General features: G+C 36.1%; 1 protein-coding gene across 1 annotated transcript in view; it reads left to right on the forward strand.

The window, feature by feature from the left end:
• Window positions 1-19,214, forward strand: part of LOC136806714 (intermembrane lipid transfer protein VPS13A-like) — a 64,635-nt gene extending 45,421 nt beyond the window's left edge. Inside the window, exons 32-57 of the mRNA XM_067063306.1 lie at window positions 289-376; window positions 6,635-6,774; window positions 7,367-7,502; window positions 8,087-8,154; window positions 8,487-8,629; window positions 8,989-9,173; window positions 9,553-9,657; window positions 10,046-10,097; window positions 10,325-10,376; window positions 10,522-10,560; window positions 11,294-11,407; window positions 12,041-12,115; window positions 12,425-12,630; window positions 12,868-12,988; window positions 13,162-13,243; window positions 13,977-14,047; window positions 14,327-14,477; window positions 14,898-14,971; window positions 15,523-15,632; window positions 15,931-15,992; window positions 16,193-16,337; window positions 16,606-16,657; window positions 16,919-16,963; window positions 17,265-17,432; window positions 18,172-18,443; window positions 19,037-19,214. Of these exons, the coding sequence (XP_066919407.1) occupies window positions 289-376; window positions 6,635-6,774; window positions 7,367-7,502; window positions 8,087-8,154; window positions 8,487-8,629; window positions 8,989-9,173; window positions 9,553-9,657; window positions 10,046-10,097; window positions 10,325-10,376; window positions 10,522-10,560; window positions 11,294-11,407; window positions 12,041-12,115; window positions 12,425-12,630; window positions 12,868-12,988; window positions 13,162-13,243; window positions 13,977-14,047; window positions 14,327-14,477; window positions 14,898-14,971; window positions 15,523-15,632; window positions 15,931-15,992; window positions 16,193-16,337; window positions 16,606-16,657; window positions 16,919-16,963; window positions 17,265-17,432; window positions 18,172-18,443; window positions 19,037-19,214 (2,934 nt within the window). The remainder of the gene's footprint in view (window positions 1-288; window positions 377-6,634; window positions 6,775-7,366; window positions 7,503-8,086; window positions 8,155-8,486; window positions 8,630-8,988; window positions 9,174-9,552; window positions 9,658-10,045; window positions 10,098-10,324; window positions 10,377-10,521; window positions 10,561-11,293; window positions 11,408-12,040; window positions 12,116-12,424; window positions 12,631-12,867; window positions 12,989-13,161; window positions 13,244-13,976; window positions 14,048-14,326; window positions 14,478-14,897; window positions 14,972-15,522; window positions 15,633-15,930; window positions 15,993-16,192; window positions 16,338-16,605; window positions 16,658-16,918; window positions 16,964-17,264; window positions 17,433-18,171; window positions 18,444-19,036) is intronic.
• Window positions 19,215-27,791: the final 8,577 nt, after the last annotated feature.

Below are 27,791 nucleotides of genomic sequence, written 5' to 3' on the forward strand. Positions count from 1 at the left end.
CTCTATAACTCTAACTGCTACTAAGATCTGTCAGATAGCCAAATAAAAAAATAACATCGTGACTTTTAATAGTAAAATATTACGATTCTTTCTATACTGGATAAATTTGCTTTCGCATATAGAGTCAGATAGAGTTTGTCTTAGCCTGGAATGGTAGAGATTATTTTCCTGTTGAGATGGCTCAAAAGAATTACACTCAAAACCTTTATCCAAGGACATTTCATTGACATGTTCGATCATCATTTAACACTGTAATAACAACTTATTTCTTCATTCTCCCTTTTCTAGAATAAAACAACGTCGACGATATCAGAGTTGACTGCCATTCAAGATTTACTGATGCAGTCAGCTAAACCTCTAAAAGAAAGGCTACAAAGTGAGAGACATATATTCAGCATTATTTAAAGGCCTGTGAAATTTTCTATGATGTGCTGATTAGTTTCGAAAAAAGTAATAATAAGGGAAGAAATTTTAAAACAATTCAATTTAGAAATCTTTCAGGCTTTCTTGAAACTTGACATTATATTTTTGTAATAGTAATGATATGACACCGAGGGAAATCAGGGATAAATACCCTAAGGGCTATTTCAAAGTGTTTAAAAATTATACGAGGGGTATTAATCCTAATTTCACGAAATGCCATATCATTACAAGTTAATTATATGACTGATTCTATTATCCATCCGAAATGGGGATTCTGGAAGTAAACAGAAAATTTGCTAAAGAATCATGACGCATTGCTTCAAAACACAAATCATTCCGTATAACTTTCAAATTGTTGCAGATATATCTTACTATACTAAATGAGTTTATGAAAAATGTCTGTAACGCTAGCCCAGTAACATATGTTAAGGTTTCTAAAATTTGAACGCCGCGGCTGGAAAACCTATCCACCTTCGATACAAAAAGTCTCGCGCTAAGTTTGACAAGCGTAGAAAACTCGGATTAGAGAAGACTCTACACTGCTATTTGTAAATTTTTTTTTTTTTTTTTTTTTTTTATTTGTAAAACATACATTAGAATAAATATAAATATTATAAGACTAAATTAGTTAAAAACGAATAATAAGAGGCAAACAAATCAAGTATCACAAATCCACATCATAAGGAAAGTGGCATAACCTTGCGGTCACGCCGGGCGCAAAACAAGGGGTTAACGAGAATGCAAAAGTCTGAAAAAAAATAATCTCAAAATCGACGAATAATAAGAGAGATTGACTAAAAATTTCTCCTAGTAGATTCATGAATTTCAATCTCATTCATATCAATGTTCAATTTCCTAAGAGTTCTCGATCCACGTAAGCATAGGATAGCTGATCGTAGCAAGCAATATGAGAGCTTAGTTCTCAACCAATTCAACATGATACCAAATTCAATGTCTTTTTTGTCTGAGAGCTTCTTTGCAAGGGTCGTGATGATCATTTCCGTTTCTCTTCCTTGTCCTCCGTACGGAGACATAACGAACGGGCTGAACGAACCATGCTCGACTGTGATGATTCGGTTGTTGTTGTACTTCCGCTTTTTTTCTCTTGTTCGTTCGATCGGAATGTGTTTGAAGTTTCTGGTTAAGGTGACTTTTTGCGAACGGATTTGTGATCCTTACGTCAAAGAATGCAAGTTGTCCCCTTTGCCAAAAACTTCTGGCTGACACGTCAAGTCGGGCTTCGTCTGTTTTGTTGGAGCTGTTTGGTAGTGTGATTCTCCAGTTAGAGGTTGTAGGTGAGGTTCGATGGAGACGTCAGTGTGTACTTGTGTGAAAGGAGGTTGGCCAAGAGGTTTCTCATCTCGTCATGGCGTTGGTGGATGAAACCTCCTTTCGGACACGAAAGGGCATGGTCGACATCGAATCGAAGGCCACATGCACAATTGATCGGAAGGTATTTCGGTGTCCATCTGTACCTCAAGCAAAGGGCATCAACAAATTCTCTTTTGTTCAGACAGAAGCCTTCGCTTTCAACCGGTATGATCGTCAACCAGCTTGAAGCACCTTTGCAAGAAGCGAGTTCGTTTGCTTTTCGCTGCTCAACGCTCATCCTCTCCCTAAGTACATTCAACGTATCGTTTTCTCGATCTTCCTTCGACTTGGTGATTTCTCTCTTGACTTTAGCGTCGTCAGGTATGTCGACGTTGCTTGCGTTTTGGTTCTTTATTCGGCTGGACAGGTTGGAAGTTACTTTCTGTGAGCTGGAGAATTCTGTTATTGACCACGTGGTAAAGATAGGGATTGAAAGACCGCCTTTTCTTGGTGGCAGTGATAGTAAAAGGCGCTCATCGGCGGAGCAATGGTGACCATCGGTGATAGCTGGAATGAATATCGTGTCGAGGATTAGGTCGAAAGGTGCAAGGTATTGGTGCATATCAGGGATTGTTCGGATGTGGTATGTGAGTTTGTGCTTGAAGCCAGCGATGAAAGCTACGTAGGCGGATTGCGGTTCGGACTTGGCAATATCACACAGTACTTTTAGCTGAGAGCACCACTGTTGGACAATCCCGTTCACGTATTCATCTTTTCCTTCTGCTCTTCCAATGAAGCCACCAAGGTATTTTCGTCCAGAGGTTGTCAGTTTGATGTCGGTACCTTCAAAAGTTTCACGGGCCTTCTCAAGCTTGCTTTCTTTGACGATGAGCCACGATTTCGAAGGCTCCGGGTAGTAGCCAACGGAGGATGGACCAAAAGAAACGACTTTTTCCCACCAATCTCGGACGCGATCGAGTTTACCTGCACCACCCAAATCGTCAGCAAAGGCTACCTGCTGCACCGACTCGTTGTTGTTGATAGCATCCATAAGTGGTAATATACCAATGGCGTACGATGGCATTGACATTGGGTCGCCTTGCGTGGTTCCTTCAGTTGATGAGATTTCTAGTCCTCCCTGTACAAATAAGCGCGAAGGAACTTTGTAACAGTTCGAAACATATGTTGCCAAGACGGGACAAAGATACGGTATATTGTGAAGAAGGACCTTTCGATTGATTGAATTGAATGCATTCCTGGCGTCAACAAGAAGAAGAGCATCGGTCTCTTCTTCTTCGAAGATCTCCCTCATGGCGTGTACTGCTGCTTCACATCCTGATTTCTGTCCAGCACACAGCTGCAGATCACCAGAGCTTTCGAGGATGTTTGGTTTGATGACAGAAATGACCGCTTTGCCCACTATTCGACGAAGTACTTCACCAATACCAATCGGTCTTACTCCTGGAGATTTGTCGAGAGGGATTAAACGACAAGATGTGTATGCTTCGAGACTTGACGAGGTACCGTCTGTTTCAATATTCTCTCTGCAAAGTTTTTTCGCGAATACCACCAACGTTTTTTGCAGATCTGAACCAAATTTGCCAAAGTTCTTTGAAACCAGCATCCTTCTCCAAGCATCAGAGTCTAAACCAGATGGTCCGCTAGATCCTTTGGTTCGAATGGCAGATTTCACGATGGTAGATTCGTCTATACTTTCGAACATCACCGGGTCGACAAAAGGCTTTGGACCATGGATCAAAACGGATTCGTCTGCTTCTTGTGCTTCTGGGTGTTTTGATTTCAAGCTGTCGATTACATCTTTCGATAGGTTAAGCACACCACCTCCTTCTTGTTTATCGAGCATTTTCAGAGCAGCGTTGATTTTGCCCATGAAAACGAGTTTTGCGAATGTCTTTGAAAATTGTGCGTCACGTTGTTTGCTGGGAAACATCTTGAGAGCTTTTTGGATGGTTCGTGACTCTCTCATTAGTGCGTCAAAATCACCCTCGTCCCATAACCGAAATCTTCTTTCCAGACATAAACTGTGTTGCTTAGCGGTTGATTTGTAGCTGGGTTTCTGGAGAAGCAGTGCGGGCATGACCATTACGACGGTGAGGGCAATATTCTTGTACGACTCGGAATCATCGACCCATCGCTGCAGCCATTTGGTTGTTTCGCCGACAAACCTCTTTCCATTTGCACCACTCGGGACGAGAAAGATGTTTCGTCTCCAAAGCACGATTTCACTATACATGGCTCGGAATATTTGATAGATGTCTTCCTTGGCGTGGTTTCCCCATATATGGTTTATTTGAGGTTGTGGGTGTGGCACGGGATTCGCATGAGGTTGTGACGTCACTTCCTCCACGGTTGAATTTTGCATTGCAGGAGATTCTTCTCGATTCTTTCGTGCATGGGCATTTTCATGATTTGCTCGACCAGTTTTGGAAGAAAAGCTTCTTGTGCAATGTCGACATTGAAACCCCTTTTCTTGTACTGATTGCGAATCAGGAATAGCGACCTTCAGCTCATTTGTTGGAGTTCCCCTTATCTGCTGTTTGTATGGTTTTAGATGAAGAAATGATTCTCCCTTCTTGATCGTGTTGAAGGTGAACATTGGCACTCGATTTCGTGTAAAGTTCAAATTTTCTTCTTCAGGAGAGTTGGAAATTCTTAACTCATCTTTTGCGCATCCATCTGCCATGATCTCGTTGGCAGTGGGGCTTTTAAAAGGTCAATAAGGTGTAACCTAGACTCTTCACTCGTTCGGCGAGACGCGTCTACCTCCTGGCTGCAGAGGATTTTTCTTCTGGCTATATATTCGAGCCAATCAGTCTATTTCAACTGATCTTCTGCACCCTTGACTACAGGCGTCTTTTCTTCGAGGTACTTGTTCGCCCTCACGCTCCGGCTACCTTGACTGCAGTAGTCTTTTCTTCGGGATTTTTCGACCCTGTCTAGCACCTCGACCTTCTTGACGGAAAAAATTCTTGTATGCAAAGAAGTATAGCTATCTGAAGTATCTGCTATTTGTAAACGAAAAAAGTTCTGACGTCAATTTCATGAAAAAGTACTGCGACGTCACAAAGTTTCAAATAAAAAGGTGTGGCATTTTTGTTGCACGATTTCGAATTATTTTATATCAACACACGCAACAAAATCCAACATTGTTGTTTGATGATTAAACTTCGTCTAACATTATTTAAAAAGGTTTCAATGTTGGTTGCATTGCATATGCGCCGGTCTTAAGCTGTCCGTATGCGAAGCCAACAAACAGGAAAACCTTCAGTGCTCAATCGGAAAGCGCGAGCCTCTCCTTCACAACTAAGACTTTTTCTTTCCTAGAAGCAACCCTCTCACCACCTCAGACACCTTTGGGCGTCTGCAACGACGGGTACCCTCGATAATTTTGACAGGGTTACTATGGCATTTCATTGAACACAAACTCCCGTTATCTTAAAAAGACATATCATTGAGGCTTACAGACACAAAATTTTGACTAATGTAGAAAGTTTAGAAGTATAATTTTTATTATTGTATTTGGCATTTTAAGCCAAAACGATGTCAGGAATTAACCCACATTATAGTATTTTAAAGGCTTTTGATGTGCAAGAAAAACCGTTAACCGGCGTTTACGACGACGGGAACCGTCTAGTATCTTATAAATATAATGTCAAACAACAAAATAACCCAAAATAATCCACAATCCAAACAATTAAACTAAATTATTGGATAGAAAATCCTTCATAAAAGTTATATTTTTGCTTCCTTTGCAAAGACGTCTTCGTCGTTCTCGTCTTCGTCCGTTCTGATATCCCTCGATCTGTTCTTTGGTAAGATTTGAACGCCGCGGCTGGAAAACCTATCCACCTTCGATACAAAAAGTCTCGCGCTAAGTTTGACAAGCGTAGAAAACTCGGATTAGAGAAGACTCTACACTGCTATTTGTAAACGAAAAAAGTTCTGACGTCAATTTCATGAAAAAGTACTGCGACGTCACAAAGTTTCAAATAAAAAAGTGTGGCATTTTTGTTGCACGATTTCGAATTATTTTATATCAACACACGCAACAAAATCCAACATTGTTGTTTGATGATTAAACTTCGTCTAACATTATTTAAAAAGGTTTCAATGTTGGTTGCATTGCATATGCGCCGGTCTTAAGCTGTCCGTATGCGAAGCCAACAAACAGGAAAACCTTCAGTGCTCAATCGGAAAGCGCGAGCCTCTCCTTCACAACTAAGGCTTTTTCTTTCCTAGAAGCAACCCTCTCACCACCTCAGACACCTTTGGGCGTCTGCAACGACGGGTACCCTCGATAATTTTGACAGGGTTACTATGGCATTTCATTGAACACAAACTCCCGTTATCTTAAAAAGACATATCATTGAGGCTTACAGACACAAAATTTTGACTAATGTAGAAAGTTTAGAAGTATAATTTTTATTATTGTATTTGGCATTTTAAGCCAAAACGATGTCAGGAATTAACCCACATTATAGTATTTTAAAGGCTTTTGATGTGCAAGAAAAACCGTTAACCGGCGTTTACGACGACGGGAACCGTCTAGTATCTTATAAATATAATGTCAAACAACAAAATAACCCAAAATAATCCACAATCCAAACAATTAAACTAAATTATTGGATAGAAAATCCTTCATAAAAGTTATATTTTTGCTTCCTTTGCAAAGACGTCTTCGTCGTTCTCGTCTTCGTCTGTTCTGATATCCCTCGATCTGTTCTTTGGTAAGATTGCATGCGGATTTTAGGATCATTGTGACATGAAAAGAATTAAAAAATGTGCTGAAAATAGCAAAAATTAAGAAAAAATGTAGATGAAATTGCGAAAAGTCGTAAATCGCGAAATTTAATCCGATTAAAATATTTCTTGTTTTTAGCGCATCAGAACGAAGAGACGAACCATGAAGTGGGGTATGACACAGTTGACGGTGGTCTACCAATGGGCGAATCAAATTATGATAGTGCTATGTCAACTTTCAATCGCACCAAACTTGATTCTACTTTCACCATATCACAGGTTTTCTTTGCTCAGTTTTTTATGGAAAAAAATCTGTTGCACTTGGTTATTGATAAGAAAATACCAGTTTTAGATAATTCAATTTTCTAGATACAGTTGAGTCTCCATAAGGTGAACACTCACGGGAAACACAAACTTGCTCGAGGAAATTTTGAGATATGGAGTAAGGTTTATAAGGCATTGTTAACTGGAAGGACGTGTTATAGAGGTTCGAGTTAAAATGATCGACTGTATCAAATACCCGCCACCAATGATCTCACATTCATTTAGAAATGATTCATTTCTTCTTCTTAGGAGGCGTTGTCTGAAAATGAAACATTGTCTTCGATTTTATTCTCCTAGATTTATATTGTATTTTATTGAATAACCACAAGAGGTTACGTGCCCCATAGTCTAGTATACTAAATAACTCATACAGACAAAGTAGAAAATAAGCAAAAGATAATGGAAGAGACAAATTGTAGTCAATCGGTATTACCACGTGACAATTTTAATATGACAACTATTTTTTACTATATTACATGGATTATAGGGCTCTACGTACCGTATCTCGATATTTCATTTTGCTAATTTCCGTCTCTCTCGCTTTCAGATCGAAGTTGTATACATGATGGAGGACCGGAAGGAATTCTTATTTCATATCAATACGATCGGTTGTGACGTCATCATGCACATGTGGGATTTGAACGTCAACGCACGTGTCAAATATTTTGATTTCGTTGCTGCAGGTATATTACAACTGTCTTTTATAGAGGCCTCCCAGTGGACCTTCAATTCACACAATCACGCAAAATGTTTTCCAAAATTCACGCAATTTTTGTTCACGCAAAGTTTTCCAATTCACGCATTCACGCAAACCGCTGGGGCAACTTTATATACGTATATTAAAGTTTCCATACAACCCTTAGTAGCTCGTCTGCATTCTGCTTGCACTTTTATCCAATTTGCTGCAGCTTATACCTCGGCTTCTACCTTGCCGTGTGCCGACGTAAATCCCATGGGCTAACTGGAATGTCTCCTTAACTGGAACAAGTTTCTAATCCCTTCATTCATGTAACAAAACCCATTTAAACAAGTCTCTAGACACCCAAACTCTCCCTGACGTGAACAAATTTTAGTTATCAGCGCGTGTTCGAGTTGTAGAGGCTCCACTGCATTTTGAAGACAAAATATTCGTGCTAGGAGATCTTGTAAAATGTACTTTAATAATTAAATTACCTAAATGTTTCAAAAGGCACATTCATTTTTTGAAAGGTTCAACGCGTAGTCGACGAGTCCAATTCATTTAGTATTATTGTTCGTACCTTTCCAGTTTCATCCAACGACTTGATTGTCCAGTCAATCACATCTGAAGATTTGATATCATTTTCATTGACTCAGGTATTGTTCCTTTACATTCTTTTTTTAATGATTTTGCGAGTCTTTCGTTAATGATCTTTTTATTACCATGACTATGACCATTAATATGGTGAAGGAATAAGAATTTCTGTCTACTTATATTCACTACTTATATTCAGCAGATTTGGTGGGCAGAGCAGATTCCCTTATTGGGACTCATCAGCACTGCGTGTTGCACCCTGGTTTGCCTGGTCTGTTTAAAAGCTTTTAGAAGAAGTGAATCAGAGACTACTCCCCCTTCAGTTTAAACAAATTAGTCGACATACTGTTCAAAGTTCCTCTTCCTCAATGACGATTTTTTTTTGTCTTTCTAGGCTGACGCGTCTGGTCCTGAATTTAACACGACCTTTAACCAAACGGAGCTATCATCGTCCGTTGACTGCAGTGGTTTCAATTTCTATTTACAAGATAAATCACTGACTACTCTACTCAAAACAATTGACAAAATCAATAGAAGGTTAGTGTTGTATTAAAAGAGGCTGTCAGCTAATATTTTTTATCTTACCGATATGGACAAAAAAACAATTAGTTGGTCGTGTTATTTTCTTTATACGTAAACTTTTCACCTGTTCTTTTTCCTTTGAATATAGCCAAAGAGTAAACTAGTTCTTTCCTTACAAAGCCTGGTTAGGGTGTAAAGAATCAAAACGAAATTGAAGCCCTGGTCAAAATGTTGACCTTCAAAATAAACGAATAGAAAAAGTTCCTTTCAAGGAGATAAAAAAAAAAGATCAAAGCAACGCCAAAATCAGGTTATAAACCAAATTGAACCACGCCATTGGCGTTCTGAATTTCTTTATGATAATATGATTATAGACTTCCAACCCTGGAGGAACTAGATGTTCCATCAAAGCAACCAACCAAAGCTGATCTTCTTGCCAACGAATCGATGTCTCTGAAGAAGAATGTACTGGGGACGATCATTGAGTACCATGATGATGATGAAGAGGACCTGGACGATTTGGATGTCGAAGCCAAAAAATCCATGACTGAACTCGAAAGTAAATTTCATTGGACATTTTCCGCTTTAAATATATTTTTTTCAAATGACAAACCATGCAGTCAGGGTTACCATAAACTTCACTTTTTGATAATTGACCGAATTAAGATTAAGGCACCACTCTTTCTTCCTAGATTTTTCTACTTAACCTGAGTCGTTTTAAAATCTTTTATCGTTGAACATTAAGCAGAGTGGTATCATATTAAGAACCATATTTCTAGTTCATGGTAGGTTCCGGCTTGGACTTGTACATTGTAGCTTTATGCTGAGGTCGCTTTGCAAAACAAAGCATGATTTATTTGAGCTTATTCAAAGTAAAGTGTAAGACTGTGAAAAAATAGCCTTTACTTATTTACGTCAATATTTCTTTCATTTTTTAGGAAAAGTAATGGACAAGATCGACTTTTTGTTGAATTTCAAACTGAAGAAAGTGAACGTCATTCTTGAAGCGAACAACAAACAACTCTGTCAAATTATCGTCGAAGGTAAATGTGTCTGTTTGCCCCTTAAGTAAGCAGTTTTGGTTAGAGTATTGTATATTTATTAGTCATATGTTCATGTACAAGTTTTTACAGGCATGACCCTATTCCTCACCTTCTAAAGGTTTTGTTTTTAAATAAGAATGATATTGTTGCTTACTCATCAATTTTAGCTTCTTGATATTGAATTGACACGGATGTAGAGCAATATCGGTCAGAAATAGGAAAAGAAAAACATTTTTTCTTATGTTAGCATATAATATAACAATAGACAGACATTTTCCTGGTATGAAACATGTGTGTGATATGAAACGGGAACACTTATGCAAAAATAACTCAATCAATCTTCTGCAATCTTTCATAAATTCTTGTACTTAAAATCTTATTTTCTTAGATCTTCATAGTGACGTAAAAACACGTAGCAAGTCAACTGAAATTGATGCCAGGTAGACTATTAAGTGTATTATTTCTTGTTATTTCTTAAATTTCTTATCTCTTAATTTTGTTGACTAGCACTTTCATTGTTGTGTTGTATTGTAGCAGAAACCTTTTGCACTCACCACACCCCCTCCCATCCCCCGCTAGAAGAAAATCACCCCAGCTTTTGTTTTCTACCGTATGCTATACCTACTTACCAGACGAAATTGTATTTATTTGTTTTTTTTTGTTTCAGCCTAATCAAGATCAAAATGATCGATAAGGATCCTGGCACCCTTTACCCTGAGGTAATCTAGATTTTCGCGGAGTTAAAAGTATTGTTATAACATTAGGTCAGGCATCGGAGGTTTTCGATGCTTCATGGAATCTTGGATTTATATAGACGCAATTTTCCGAAAGATTTGGAATTTATTGAGTTTCTTTTCCTTTCAGATTTTTCACGAAGAAAGTGAAAACGTCATCAAAGCCAAGGTATTTTAAAAATAACCATTACGTCATCCTTTACGTCTAAGAAAACTCTGTGTGAAGTGAACTGTAAACAACCCTTTCTTCACTGCTATGCTAGGAGGCTTCCGAGGGTTACAAAATACCGGAATACTGGTAATTTTTTTGGCGTACTGGTCAAAAGTTTCTTAAATACCGGTCAAAAATGTGTCAACGAGCACCCGAATACCGGAGATCTGGCTTTTAAATACCGATAAACGGTAAATAACTTGTTCCAACGTAGAGTAATCAACTAACAAGAGAGAACCCAATTTTAGTGAACACTGATGTTGATTTAGAAAAAAACTTCACCGAACAAATTTGGAGGTTTTATACTTTGTGAAAAGTTCATCCTTCTCAAACGGATTTCCGTCTCAGCGAATTATATAAAGAGACTTTTCCGTCTGAAAATTCTGCACAATTCACCTAAATTTTGAGAATATGCACTAATTTGTTGTGTAAAATTTATTTTCCGTTTCACACGAAAACCTTGTTTTGACCATTGGTTTACTTTGTAGAATTTTTCAAGTTGAAAGCCTCAAACCATATCACTTTCTCTGTCTGAATGAATCTCTTTGGCTAAATAAAAATCTGGGTCGCTGAAAAATATTGAAAGCCAATTTTTGCTTTTTCCAATGCTGGGACGGTTCTGTGTTAAGTCATGAGCACTCCTACGAATGAATAATAGAGGTAATAGATGAGTTTTATTCTTCTACTTCAGATTGTGATGTATAATGAGATTGCCAGATTGGACCTTCAACCAGATATGGATGTGGATATCACCTTCTGTAAAATGAAAATCGTTTGCAACCTCGATTTCTTTTGCGCTATATATGTAAGATCTTAAAAGAGCTTACTTATTCTTGGGATTTTTTATAATCCTTTACGTAATGTTCCTTACAATTAAGCACCTTTATTTTTGCCAGAAGCGGCAAATTTTAAATAACTTTTCTTTAGCTTAAATTTGCCACTGCTGGCAAAAACCGGAGTGTTTCCGTAGACAGCATTACGTCGTGAATATGATGTATTATTTGTTCCTTTGTTATTGGAATATAGTTATATACGATCTTATTTACAAGTTCTTTTAAATTTGGTATTTTGAGTGAATGTCAAACACTATTAAAGGTTTTATTTTTAAATAAGAGTGATATCGTTTGCTCACTCATCAATTTTAATTCACAAGCTTTTTCACATTGGATTGACACGGATGTGGAGCAAGTTTGGTCAGAAAGAGGAAAAAAAACATTTTTTGCTTAAATCAGCATAATATAGCAATAGGGCAGAAACTGCCCTGATATGAAATTATGTGTCTGATATGAAACACTTATGTAAAAATAAAACCTTTAATTATAGTAGGGACCTTCTTTTATTCACCTGTAGTGTTCTAGTTAAAAAAAATAGTGGATTTAAAAAAGTACACATGCATGTATTGTAAAAGCATCCGTCTGTGTTCTATTTCTTCTTATAGAAAATGATATTGGATATCACTTCACCGATGAATTCAAAGATTATACCAGAACAAAGTCAAATCGAGAAGAAAAAGGTGAGGCCATAAAAGATGAGCTCGTTTTTTTTATGAAAAAGGTACCAATGCGCCACTTGCTCTACTAGTGCTTTTTTTCCCTTCAAGAATCCTAACTAGGGTCTTCCAAAGATGAAAGCATGAATAGATTTGAAAAAGTGTAGAATTCCGAGAAAATTTTTGGAAAATTCCAAGTCTCCTTTAGACTATGTTACTGCTTTTTCTTTCAAAAAACGGAGGTTTCTACAATGTTTCGTCTTGCTTTTTTTGATTTGGAAACTTTTCTATGGGTTCAGCAAAAAAATAGTATTTTTAATTTTTTTTCATCAGGAGGTTGCCAACACAGAATTTACGAAAATGTCATTGAAACTCTCACTAGACGCACCATACATCATATATCCTTTACAATGCAAATATCAAGATCACTTATTGATCGATCTGGGTCATTTGAATCTGACCAACGAGTTAAAAATGACAGAGGATGACATTCTTTATGATACAATGCACGTTGAGTTGACCGATGTCAAAATTGAAAGGTATCAAACTCATCAATGGCCTTAATTGGTTAATTCGATGAAGAATTTTCTTAAATGGGGATCCTAAGAGGCCTCAAAAGACAATTATTCAAAAATTTAAACTGTTTATGATTCTTTTCAAATGGCCAAAATTTCACAGTCCACTAAATGCTTGATTACGCTTAAACTTCGCCCATGATCCTTCTATTATATACTTTATTTTGATCGAAATTTGTCATTATTTACATTCCATTTTAGTGCCTTGGAAGATCATTGTGATTTCATTCTGGCTCCTTTCGCCATGCAATCCTCTATTTCAAGAAGTTTGAATGCTGAACTTTATTCTATGGACATTGGTATCATATTACAAGAAGCCAAGGTATTTCACTCTCATTTCCGGCTGTTTTACTGTCGATTCTAACGTTGATTCGCTAGGATTCACTAGATTCAAAAATCTAACAAAATTTGGTAAATAAATTTTTGATGCGATTGTTTTCACATGAACGTCATCAAATCAAGAATCGCGTTAATTCCATTCAAACCACGTTTCAGGTTCGACTGGTTCCCATAGATGTTTCCTTCACGGTTGATCTGATCAATGCTTTGATGAAATCCTTGCTTCTCTTCGAAACGGGTAATCTTTAATTACACTTGAATGTAGCAGCTGTAGATATAGTCTAGTCTGTACACTGACCCGAAATTTTCGGCTGATTCATTGCCGTAAATAATTATCTGATTTTTCAAACCGACAGCTGCGATAGAGTGCGGGTGAGAGAGGGGAGAATACGAGAGATGTGTTGCTATTTATAAATCATACTTCATCGCATAGGTCTCCGTACGTACGTAATTTTTTCATCAAACAGATAATGCGCACCGACTTTATAATAAGTAACTCACACATAAGTGAGACCGTTTATCTTTTCACTATCTGATAGGCTAATAATTTGAAGTCCCGTTCCCTTTGAATATCGAATTTAGGGATGTACTTTTTTTTAGCAATTTTCAGCCTAAAATGTTCTTAAATGCGTTCTTAATTTTTCGGACTACTCTAAATCGACAATATCGTGCAAAATAAAGAGCACCTAAAATTGGTAAAATTTGGAAAATATTTGACACTCGATTTTAGAAAATCCATGACTAACTAAGTTCGGTTAAAACTGCTTGAAAAGAGGAAAAAATTGTAGTTTCTTGTAATATTTTTCCAAACTGAGGCTGGGCATGTTCTTACGATGTTCTTAATTTTTCGACGAATTTCAGCCTCAATGTTCTTATAAACTGGGTTCTAATAAAATAAAAAACGTGTAAGTATTCGGCAAGTTTACTAATATTTTTCTCACTAACTTTTCAAACAATTTTCTCCTTCGTAGTTGGGTTGCAAGGCGAAGAACCTCCTGCTCTCCAAGATTATGTTTTCCATCTCAAAGCAGAGATTGCCAAAGTAAGTCTTGACAAAATTTGAGCGACTTTTTTCGACTTTTTGAGTGTTTTGACCCGCTTATTGGGTGGTTCATCTGATTTTTTTTAAAGAGGTTTATAATAATTCCGAAACGAAACGAAGCTATCTTCGAAGATCGTTACATTTGCAGTCAGAAAGGATCCACTCTGAAGGTTGGGAAGATTATTTTAGAATACCATATACGTTAACCACAAAATTCCTTTTGGAATGATACCTAAATCACCGGAGCATGGTCTTCAGTGTACAGAATTTTGTTTTTAGTTCATTATTGAAGGATTTGACAGTAATGATGAAGAGAACTGTTTAATTCGAATTGTATCCGAAGCTTTCAATTGTGACTATCATCAATATAAAGATATGACTGTCAAAATTGGTCTACAAAATATCTCTATCATCGAAGAACGCACCAAAGGTAGTACAATTACTCAATTTTACTTAAATCTTGACTAAGCTGAATTCTTCCTGAGAAGAAAGTCCTTTAGTCTCATAATACCACGCATAAGTATTTTGTAGGCTCTTTCGTAGTTTCATTTACAAAACATAAAATCCAAGAGGTCGAATGATGTTGGTTATTAAAGATTATTTTGAAAATTCATAGCATGGTTGCTTGATCAAAAATGGGGAGGCAAATTGAACAAAATAATCGAGTTTTAGTGCCCTGTTAGGGTTAACGTCGTTGAAAAGTACGAGATGAAGCAAGTAATAATTTCCTGTCTTATCAGCTTATTTCAGTATTCAGTGTTCGGGTGATAAATTTAACTTAAAACAAGTTAGACCGCTTACAATGACTTCCTCTGTCCAGTATTCTATGTTTGGATTGGTTTTCTTATAGATTCATCGGGGAAGATTATCACAGTTTTAACGTCTGAATCGGAAAATGAAATTGCCCACGTCAATCATTTAATGGTAAGCTATCATTATGCGCAAAAAAGATCTGTTAATTCAAGAAAGAAATGATATTTCAACTTAAGTTATTGGGATCTAAAAATTATATAGCACATTGTTATTGTTTTACACTTAGTCCCACTTGAAATAAATCTGAATATTTATAGTCCTTCCGATGCACGGAACTGGTCTTATCCAGGACAGCATACACTATCCTAGGATTGCGCTTACTGTGCCAACTCGTTCTTGTGACACACGCACGCCCTCTACTCGAACGAATAGAATAGTAAATCTTCAAATGGTCAAACCTGACAAGTATCAGCAGTCACACTATAGAGCCATGCAAATCTCTTGCGCTCTTGTATCATAGCACGGTACCCATCTACCATCATATGTCAGTTTCTTGTAGGAATAGAACCCCGACCTCCTGCTCAGAAGTCAAGGCTGATAAGCACTATGGCGCCACTTGGTTTCCCAGTCAAAATTGATTGAAATTTAACCTGGAATCAATTCAAGAAAAGAATCTTTTTTGACTCATCCGATAGACATCTTCTGTTTTCTCAATTTTACAGAAGGAGAACGGGGACCAGCAATTAACAGTACGTTTCGCGAAACTCAACTTTTGCGCACATGAACTTGCTGTTTCAAATACTGTCGATTTTATCAAAGATATTCTGGAAAGGTAATTCATTCAACCAGATTGTTTATTCTAGTCAGAAGAAATCATTTCTGTATTTCTTGAAACTGCACACTGTTTCATTCGGTCACAGCAACCGAATCATCTGATTTTGATTATCTTTTATTGACGCACAGACAGCAGAAAAATATTTTTTGATGTCATTTGATGGCCCTTTTTTAACTCGAACCCACTTCCTCAGTGGCGCGATAATATGTTTTCTTTCACTCGTCAAGATTCGTTAGATGACTACAAGACCTCTTTGTCAAAATTTTCATAATCTGGTTACATTTCCATTTCTTAGGATTTATGCTTTGGATAGTTTACAACCAGTTCCTGAACAAGTTGATGGTGAAGGACAACCTTGTAAGTGAACCCTCATTGTCAAATTTTTCAGAGAACTGCAAAAAGAACTGTAAAAGATCGACACAAAATTTGTTTTAAAGCAAAAATCACTCGTTTGCGTTCGGGCTGGTATAGTCTTCTTTGATTTATCCTTCGAAATGTTTTGATAATGTTTTCCGATCTTGAAAACATTTTTCTTTTACATTCAAATGCATTTTTAGTGTCGAATAAATTCGAACTCGACTGTTCATTGGACGAATTATCGATCTGGTGGACCCTTTACAGAGAAACGTTCGCCAGTGTCAATATGCATGGACTGAACTTGGTGCTCGAGACAACTCCCACTGTCACCAAAGTCAAAACCAAGTAGGATAATTTTTGTTCGTTGAGCTAAAATCTAACATTACCTGTACATCGATGTGCCTAGTTAGACTCTCTTACAAAAAGGAAAAGATAAGGGAGTTTGAAAAGATGGGACTGTTGATTTTTTTGAAAGCTTGAAACCTCCGTGCTTTAAAAATTGTCCCTTGCGGGTATGTATGATACAATGGAAATAAGACAATATTCCGATCTCCACCGTTTCATTCGTTGCTTATTCAGTGTCTATTGAACATTATATTTTCGCAATTTTAAGGTTGCGTAATCTTTCCGTTTTGGATTTGCGTCAAAATTGCATATACCCAAAAGTAAGTATTTTCATTATTTTTATCTGCATTAACATTTGGAAAAATGTTCTGGTTTACGATTTGGTCTATTTACAATTCTTTCGATAAAGCTCTGACATGTTGCTTTTTTTTTTCTTGGCAATTTCGTGTGCATCCAAAATCACTCAACAACATTTCTTTAACCGAATATTAAGAATCAGCTTAACGTTCTGTTTTTTTCCCCTGATGGTCAATCTGGCCATTTTAAACAATTTATTCCAAGTTTTTTTTCATTCCATCTAGATTATGGCTATGGCTGTAACAGACAAGAACCTTCTTTCTTGCGAGGTAACTACCCTTCTTACTCCTAAACATTCCCCTGAGCCATCTACCCCGGTTACATGGTCTGCTCATTCGTGAAAGCACTCCTTTTTCTTCAACAAGAATTTTCCAAAAATAAGCTCTTTTTCAGGACAAATAAATCTGAAATCCTGAATTAGGAAGACACTAACTTAGAGAATCCCACGGGATATCTTCTTGATGTAAACAACAATCCGTCTTAGGGGTATGTCTTTTATTCCTTTTTTGACTAATCCTAATCTGTTCGAAAAAAACTGCTTGATACGGGCTTGATATTGATTATTTTCAGTTTACAATGCAAGTAGAGAGCGATTTCACCACCTACACTGTTTGGCTACGCATGGGAAGAGTTGAGATGGTCATCCTGTATAAATTCATTACTGAGTTTATGGAGAGTATGAAACCATGGCTTAAACTGCTCGCTCCTACGGAGGATGATGATCTAACTGTTAGAAAGGTATTCATTGGTTTTAAGTATCATGTTTTGTCCACACTAGGATAGTATATGATATGATATGATAATATAACACCTAAAGGACATCATTTAACGTTATCTCCTACCATTTCATTTGCTTACAAAGCATTTTTAAAACAAAAGAAAGAACTACTTTTTCCTCTTTCGGTGCCGCGCGAGCACAAATGTTGAGAAATTCTTTTGCTTATTCTGCTTTATCAGCAGAAGAAGCACGCTTCCTTAATATATCATATAAAAAGGAATCTTTGAAATTAAATGACATAAAAGACGACTCTTACACTTTTAAACAAAAGAAAGAACTACTTTTTCCTCTTTCGGTGCCGCGCGAGCACAAATGTTGAGAAATTCTTTTGCTTATTCTGCTTTGTCAGCATATATCATAAAATATAGTATCTTTAATCTGCTTCCATCCCAGAAATAGTGTATCGCTACAATATGCATCTCTCTGATATGTTTTTCCTTATAATAAAACACACGAGAGAGTATCAATTCCATGAAACATTCTATAAAAGTGGGACGCCTTCTTATTTACTGCTTACTTCAAGGAACGTTTTTTCATCAACGGACGCATATCTGAATACCCCACTTGGTTTTATCGTTTAGAACTAATTAATTACCAATCTACATGAATTTAGTTGTCCAATTTAATTTGAGCAGGTACCCCGAAATAGTTCTATGAATTCGAATTTCTTTTAATCTTCAAAATCTTCTTGATTTTTAGATTCCTGACATTGAAACCACATCAATAACAAGTTCCCAGCGAAAACCTGAACTGCAAAAAGAAGCACCTGTCGTGCTAATTGATCTCGATATTGATATCACTGCACCATTGGTATATGTCCCAGAATCCTCCACGTCAAAAAGATGCATTGCGTTTGATTTGGGTAGAATGGTTGTATCAAACAATTTCACTAAATCTACGGATGGAAACTCTGATGATTTAATGGGTGTTGATTTGATCAAAGCTAATTTAAAAGATGTCGAAGTTTTTGTGTGAGTATCCTTCTACCCTTAACAAACAACATTGCAAGTCTTTGGTTATTTTTTAATGGTACTCTGAACTGAATTTATTTCTGCACCTATCAATCATGGTGTTTCCGACGAACGATTTAGGCTCCCAACGATTTAGTTTTTCTCCTAAGAACTTTTTCTATGGTCGACATGCTCGCAATATGAACAATGATTTTTTGTGGTTGTGGTGTTAAAGGGAAAAGAAAAAAAACGAAAGCAAATTTGAAGTTAGAAAAAATTAAGATGAACAGCCGCCAAAACGGTAAGTATCCCTATTGATTAGCTGAATTTCCGGGGGGGGGGTCATTAGGGTTGGGGGATGGAAAACCGACCCTTAGAGAGGCTGAGTTTTGTTGAAAATGTAACCCTTAGAGAGACTTTTTACAATTTTTTCTCTGGAAGTCAAACGTGAATTTTAACCCCCGACATAAGACTTGGCTCAGATGCCTTTCAGAAATCTTAAGGTGTTGCTGATGATTATTTTAGAAAGATCTCACTTTGCTTTATCAAACTTTCTCGTGTTAATGATGAGATAAATAGATAATTTAATCGTTATTTTTTTCCTCTTTTCACAGAGACATGGATATAGACAACCCGAAGAAGCGTCATCGCATTTCAAAAGATCTTTCGTCAAATTTGGAAATCTCAAGAACAATTTATCGAAAGTCGAATGATATCGAGGTCAAAGTTGTTTCGCGAATATTACCCGTTGTCGTAAGTGAACCAAACCATCATTTACTGCAGTATGTTTAAATTTTCTCGAGATTGGCTCATTAACTTTTTTCTGATTTTTGTCACGAAGATGCAAAATGGTGATGCCAAAAATGTGACGGAGCCCAATTTTTGAAAAAAAAAATGTCTGAAATTCCGGAAATATACAGGAAAAACCGTTTTTTTGGCGTTTCCTCGAGATTCCATCATTAGTTTTTTGCAAAAAGATGCGTATTAGCATTGCCAGAAATATAATCGAGTCCAATTTTCGAGGAAAATTTTTTCCGGCCGAAAATGACTGAAATGTGCCGGAAATTGCTGTTTTTGCAGATTTTCATAGGACTTTTTCCTAATATTTCTTTGTTTTTCACACAAAAACATTATTGATAACAATGCCCAGCATCAAGCATGATTGTCAATACAGTGGAACCTCTAATTAGCGGACACCATCGGGGAAAGGGATTAGTGTCCGCTCCGCTAATTAGAAGTGTCCGCCTTTTAGAAACTTTTGATCTCAGAGCTCCAATTTTGAAATTAGGCCATCCCAGGGTGTCGAAAATACAAAATTGGGGTCTAAAGTACTTATCTGCAGACACTAGGCACCACACCATCTTAATCACGCCAATCAGTGCTCGAGCTCGAGTGACTGGCAAGAGGTTAAATCGAGGTGGTGGGTACGGACTTGAAGTACCAGTGATTTATGATTTCTTTGGCCCACCTAAATTCGTTGAATGGGTCAATTTTGGGTCAAATTTGTAGAAATAATTTGAATAATAAGACTAATAAGTGCTTTCGATTTTGGACGTCTGTGACCCGTTTGATATTAGACCAGCGTCCGAGATTCAAAAAAGGCCTTAAAAATGGTTTTCGTAGGGCACCCCTTAGATCAGGGCAAATTTTTGATATTGTGCTCCTAATAGGGTGTAGAATTGACAAAAAAAATTTGCCCTTCGAATTTCCTGCAGTTTTCGAGTGAATCGATTTTTAGTTAATCGATAGAACTTATCAAGGGTCCCCCTTTACTAACGATTTTTTCGAAGTCTGAAAATCAAATATCTGAGACTACCAACGGATTCAGCGTGAAAAATAAATATAGATATATTCAATGTCCGCTAATTGGAGAGCTAAAATAGGGGTTTTGGCCATTACGTGCGAAAAAACTTGTCCACTAATCAGAGAGTCCGCTAATTGAGTGTCCGCCTTTTAGAAATTCTTTATGAGGACTTGACTAGGAAACGGCCGAGGAAAATTAAATTGTCCGCTACTCAGAGGTGTCCGCCTTTTAGAGTGTCCGTTAATTAGAGGTTTTAATGTATCACTGATTTTTGAAGCCGGAACTCTCTAAAAATCGTCGGATTATCATAATTTATATTTGTTCATAAAATTTTGCACACTGAATTGCAATACCTAAAATGTGACGAGCCTGATTTTTGAAGAAAAAAAATTCCGGCCAAAAATGCCGGAAAATATTTTTTGACATTTTCTCGAGATTTCATCATTAGTTTTTCCCGATTTTTTTCACAAAGATGCGTATTAGCAATGCCTGAAACATGGCCGAAGCCGATTTTTGAAATATTCCGGAAATTTCTTTGGAACATTTTCTTTATACTTCTTTGATTTTTCACTCAATCTTTTTTCGCTACTCCCCTTCCCTCTCCCCATCAACAATCAAGGATGATGTTTAATGCGCTATGCATTTTCGTCAAAAGCTAATTGCTATTTTTCTCTTTATTGCTATATCTGACTTTAATCATCAGGTAGCATGTTGCTTGTTTTTATTGTTTTCAAAAATAACTTTTTTGAAATTTTCATGTTGAAAATAAAAAAACTCCAAATAGAATATTCTTTACCTGGGAAAAACGCAGCTTAATGGATTTACGTCAAAATTTGTTTCCTAGTAATGGAAACAACCCTGACTCTTGAATTTTTAATTTTTAATTTTAGTTCTACTTTCAATAATGATTTTAATAAAATTATTTTTACCACAGACTGTTTTGGTCTGGTTGCGTCGTACTTTTGAAAGATTTATATTCAAAAAATAGGATTTCGTATAAAATATTTCTTTTTTTATTTTAAATGAAATTAATAACATTCCCTTATGAAAATAATTAGACAAAAATATTAATTTTGATCTTTTTAATACACGAAGGCTCTCAGAGCAAAGTAAAACCTATCTAGGGATTACCCCGAGTAGAAAGGAACTGAATATGGTGTATTTGATTTGGATAATTTTAAACGTTTCAGTCCATGAGATTTTGGCATTAAATTACATTGTTGGTGTCTATTCAAAATGTATTATAACACATGATGGAGAAATAGACAGTCATGTTCACCCAAGTGTCCAACGAAGAGCTCTTCTTTATGACGGCATCATCAACCACACATTCTCTATGGTGAAAAGTGATGCTTTGAATCTAAAAGACATCGAATACATCTCATATGACGTCTGTTCAAGCCAAGAGAATGTCGCCAGGATTGCTGAATCGTTACTTCTGGACAACAAATTCCAAGTAGACGTCAACCATAATAAAAGCTTGCAAAATGATATCGTGATGTTCACTTTCATATGCTTGGAAGCAGACCAACAGAAATTATTCTTGGAATTGTTAACTGCTCATGAGCGTTTCATTGTACTATCATTAAACGAACAGAACCCTTTACCTTCATTTAAATGGATACATTATTTTACTGTTGAAGATCCTTTAGATGTTGAAGTTCATATTTTATTGATACATATCAAAGTTTTGAACTGGCAACGTATAGGTTTGATCTTAATCACTGGAGACAATGGAATAAACCAGCAGTATTACAACGAAATGCACAACAGGTTCATCAACAAACTGTCAGCTCAACATAACCACCTTTGTTATTTTAAAGATACAGTAGATTTAAATAATTCAACCAGTGTGGAAAGGATTGTTTCGAAGTTACATTCAGAATTCCAAACTAATGTTTTGATTTTGTTTGGCGTTCCCAAAGACCAAATACAGCTCATCAAAAAGACGAATGTTGATTTCCATACCAAGCATGTATGGTTTACTCACGGTTCTAGCGATCTTCTTTTAATAAAACATTTACCAGACCATTACAACGATCTCTTCGTCATCACTTTCGTAACAAAACTAAGGAGAGAAATCTTGAACAACAAAGATGAATTCGCACTCTTGATAAAACCACAATTTCAAAATTCTTTTGTTGAAAACGGGACTAGAGCTGAGTTGACTTTTGCATTAACCAAGTACATTTTATGGCGGTTTGACAGAATGTTTGGTCAAAATTCTCGTTATACCCGATCCAAAATATATGCTGAGATTAATATAGCACTCATAACAATTCAAGTTGTTTTACTCCGTCAAGATGGAGGTGTAGAAAGGTTTCAACACTATTCAAAACAAATGCATTTTTCGGAAGACAAGTATAAAACTTATCAACACAGCCGGATACATGGGACACTCTGCCATAAACACTCTTGTAGTCCAGGCTGGGAACATGCCCGTGGAAAACTCTTATCAAGCCTTACAAAATGGAGCAATGAGTTTGGTCATACTTGCCAGAAATGTCAAAAAGGCTTCATAAAAGAAACCTACGGTTACGAGTTTTGCCATAAATGTCCTAACTATTACCAAACGAATTTGGACCATACGAAATGTTTTGACCCTTACATAGATCAGTTCTATACGACAAATCGTGTGTATTACGCGACAATCTGCTTCGCCTCCATCGGTGTAACCCTCGATCTCTTCATTCTTGTTGTATTCATCATCTATAGAGACACACCGATTGCTAAAAGCTCTGATTTCATTCTGACCGTCATACACTTGATAACCTCGCTATTCATAAATACTGGAATTTTATTCGTGAGACATTTCAAACCAAACCCTGTATTGTGTAACATCGATGCCACGACTTTTGGATTATTCTACACTCTCTTCATTGCTATAGTGTTAACCAAGTCCCATAAAATCTTGAGAGCTTTCGGCTCATTGCGAAAACTGACAACGAAAAATAAACGTAATACTATTATCCAGCAATATGCCATTATCATCGGATTAATAGTATCAGTCGTTCTCCTGACTTTGGTTGCATTAATAGGGTAGGGCGTCAACAGTCATTTTTGGGGCAAAGTCAGAAAATTCAAGATGTAGTGTTTTTTTATGAAAATTTAACCTATTGTGAGGCATTCTGCGCGATTTTTAAGGTCAGAAGTTCAAAATTGGCCGAACCCCCCTGGGGGTACTGATTCGCACTACAGGCAAAAATTGGAAAAAATGGCATTTTCTGGCCTTTTCAGCCCTGTAAATATGTCATAATTAATGCAAATCTTATTTTTTTCACTTGCTGTACTAAATTTTATGAAGAAACAACAAAATAATCATATTGGATTGAAAATTGTGCCCATTAGAGCCCTAAACGAGCCGTTTTAAGCCAATTTTGGGTAGCAAAATGCTTTTTAAGGCCAATTTTGCAAGCTCGTAAACTTTAAACTGATCGATTCACATGCCTGAAATTTTCAGAGATGGAAGTCTTCAATAAAGTCTTTAAGCAAAATGAATTTCAAGTTTTTCACTGTTTTTAAAAAATCATAATGGCGTCTTCAAAAATTGCTTTTTAGCAAAAAAAAATCATATTTCTCAAAAAATAGCATTTTTTTAAGGCAAGCTTCTACAAACTGAGTTTAAATGCTGACTGAAATGTTTTTTGCAGTGATAGTATACTGGAGATACTCCACGGAAATCAAAATCATTTGCGTCTGGGATGGGTCTATGTCCGCCATTATGGAAATAAAATCCCTGCTAAGAGCCATTTTTCAGGCCAAAAACCCAAATTTGGACTGAAAAAATCTCTAAAATGTCAATAGACATGGGTCCAAATTTTCTTGCAGTGATAGTATCCTGGAAATACTACAGGAAAATCAAAGTCATCTGGGCTTGGGATTTGGGTATATCCACCATTTTGGAATTGAAATTCCTGCTAAAACGCAATATTTCAATCAAAAATCCAATTTTTGACTCAAAAAATCTTAAAAATGGCAATAGACATGAACCTAAAGGGCTACATACACTACACAATATATTGTCAGGCAATATATTGATGATATATTGCTGAATGTCGACAATATATTGAAAAGGTGTCCGCAATATATTGTCAGCTCGATTTACAATACTCCAACAATAAAGGGGGATTGTTTACAGAAAGAAAATTCCTAGTTATAATAGAGTACCAGTTGTTTACTTCGTACATTACGGTCCGCAAACCATATTGTCGAATATTGTTCGTCAATATATTGTGTAGTCTAAGTAGCCCTTAAAATCTTTTTGCAGTGATAGTCTTCTGGAAATACTCCAAGGAAATCAAAATTGTTTGGGTTTAGGATTTGGGTATATCTGCCATTATGGAATTGAAATATGTGTTAAAACTGGCTAAAATACAACGTTTCAAGCAAAAACCCCATTTTTGAATAAAAATTGCTCTAAAATGACAATAGACATGGACCCAATTTTTTTTGCAGTGATAGTCTTCTGGAAATACTCCAGGGAAATCAAAATTGTTTGGGTCTAGGATTTGGGTATATCCGCCATTATGGAATTGAAATATGTGTTAAAACTGGCTAAATTGCAACATTTCAAGCAAAAATCCCATATTGACTTAAAAACTGCTCTAATATGGCAATAGACATGAACCTAAAATCTTTTTGCAGTGATTGTGTTCTGTAAATACTCTAGGGGTAAAAACTATTCAGGTATAACATGCTTCTGGGACCGCAATTTTTAAACTGAAGCCAGTTTTAAAATGTATATAATATTTCAAGCTAAAATTCGATCCTTTTTTGACGAAACAAGTCTTGAAAATGGAAATGTAAGTGGGCTATAAAGAATTGTTGAGTGAAATGGAATTTTTTAAATAATATATTTCAACTAGTATTTCTAAATTAAAGGATTGTAAATTCACATTCTTTGCTTAATATAATATACAAAATATTTAGTCAATTATGATGTATCGGATGGAAATATGTAGCATTTTAACAGAGATTTCACTTCCATAAGGGTGGATGTAAACAAATCTCAGACTGAAATGATTTTGTTTTTCCAGGAATATTCACAGAATACTATCACTTCAAAAAAATTGGGTCCATGTCTATTGTCATTTTAGAGCAATTTTTATTCAAAAACGGGGTTTTTGCTTGAAACGTTGTGTTTTAGCCAGTTTTAACACATATTTCAATTCCATAATGGCGGATATACCCAAATCCTAGACCCAAACAATTTTGATTTCCCTGGAGTATTTCCAGAAGACTATCACTGCAAAAAAAATTGGGTCCATGTCTATTGTCATTTTAGAGCAATTTTTATTCAAAAATGGGGTTTTTGCTTGAAACGTTGTATTTTAGCCAGTTTTAACACATATTTCAATTCCATAATGGCAGATATACCCAAATCCTAAACCCAAACAATTTTGATTTCCTTGGAGTATTTCCAGAAGACTATCACTGCAAAAAGATTTTAGGTTCATGTCTATTGCCATTTTTAAGATTTTCTGAGTCAAAAATTGGATTTTTGATTGAAATATTGCGTTTTAGCAGGAATTTCAATTCCAAAATGGTGGATATACCCAAATCCCAAGCCCAGATGACTTTGATTTTCCTGTAGTATTTCCAGAATACTATCACTGCAAGAAAATTTGGACCCATGTCTATTGACATTTTAGAGATTTTTTCAGTCCAAATTTGGGTCTTTGGCCTGAAAAATGGCTCTTAGCAGGAATTTTATTTCCATAATGGCGGACATAGACCCATCCCAGACCCAAATGATTTTGATTTCCCTTGAGTATCTCCAGTATACTATCACTGACAAAAAAATTTCAGTCAGCAAAAAAATGCTATTTTGAGAAATAGCTTTTTTTTGCTAAAAAGCGAATTTTGAAGACGCCATTAGGATTTTTGAAAATAGTGAAAAATGAAATTCATTTTGCTTAAAGACTTTATTGAAGACTTCCATCTCTGAAAGTTCAGGCATGTGAATCAATCAGTTTAAAGTTTATGAGCTTGCAAAATTGGCCTTAAAAAAAGCATTTGCTACCCAAAATTGGCTTAAAACGGCTCTTTTAGGGCTCTAATGGGCACAATTTTCAATCCAATATGATTATTTTGTTGTTTATTCATAAAATTTAGTACAGCAAGTGAAAAAAATAAGATTTGCAATAGCAATGACATATTTACAGGCCTGAAAAGGCCAGAAAATGCCATTTTTTCCAATTTTTGCCTGTAGTGCGAATCAGTACCCCCAGGGGGGTTCGGCCAATTTTGAACTTCTGACCTTAAAAATTACGCAGAATGCCTCACAATAGGTTAAATTTTCATAAAAAAACACTACATCTTGAATTTTCTGACTTTGACATTTGACGCCCCACCCTAGCATTAAGCAAAGAATACCCTGTTGTTGTTTCTCAAAGGGATCCTCAAAGGCTACTCAAATACATGATCTGCCGAAACCAACTTCCTAAAATCTTTCAGTTTGGTTTTTCCGGGCTCTTACAAATAGCCACTTTCATCATAGCATACAGAGGACGAAATTTGCCGGACATTTTCAACGAGTCCATGTCTTTATTGTATGCTTCTTTTGCGTCAACCATGTTCTTTTTTGTCATGTATATTGTCTTGCTTTTTGGCGGAAAAGAAGATGTCTTTTTGCCGGCAACGATCATATGGTTAGCTATTTCGTTGAATTCGAATATTTACATTTTGTTGTGTTATGGGAAAAAGATATACATTATTCTGTTCAAGAAAGAACAAAACACCAGAAGCTACATACAAAAGAGAACTTTTGAGTTCAAATGATATTTCTAAATTCACTCACTTGGTCAATTCTTGAATATTCTTAACTTTTTTGAGAAAAATCGTCCTATAGTATTCTTACAGTATTCTTAATTTACAATTTCGTTACAATCCGTGAAAATTTACAATTTATAATTGGAAATGCTCTAAAAATGGCATTCTTAGCTTGAGTAGCAAAATTCCATGATGGTGATATTCTTAGCATTATTCTTAATTTTTTGGCCATTTTCATCATGGACTCTTATAAAGTGTATTTCTATAAAAAAAGCGTGTATGTTTTTTTTCTTCTGTCTAACATGCTAGATGATTAAATTAAATAAGAAGTAAGGCGCGGCAAGCAAAACTGAAGGACGTTACAGTACATAAAAGTGTAAAAAAATTTTTTTTTTCATCATTAATTTCTTGATCTCCAAAAGTATATTGGTTCTTCTTATAAGAAGTTGAAATATTTTATGTATATGTTATGTATATAAATGTATATAAAATTCTACGATTCAAACTGATACGAAGTGGACAGCTAAATCATTTATGGAAGCTTAGTGGGCTGGTCGGCTACATAGTATAGAAATATGTAGTAAATCATTGGGCAACCTAATATAGAAGACGCTGAAAAATAGGCTCGAACCATGTGTCATTGAAGAAAACAATTAAAATCACGTGTCCAAAACAAACTTGTAAAACAATTGAAACAATCAAAATCAGCCATATTTGTTTCTATTTTTTATTTTGACATGTGACATTTGTTTTGATTTTGTATCCCGCTGGATACGGTTTGTTTACAAATTTCG

Source organism: Clytia hemisphaerica, unplaced genomic scaffold (genome assembly GCF_902728285.1).
Source record: "Clytia hemisphaerica strain Z4C2 unplaced genomic scaffold, Clytia hemisphaerica genome assembly, whole genome shotgun sequence".
Lineage (NCBI taxonomy): Eukaryota > Metazoa > Cnidaria > Hydrozoa > Leptothecata > Clytiidae > Clytia > Clytia hemisphaerica.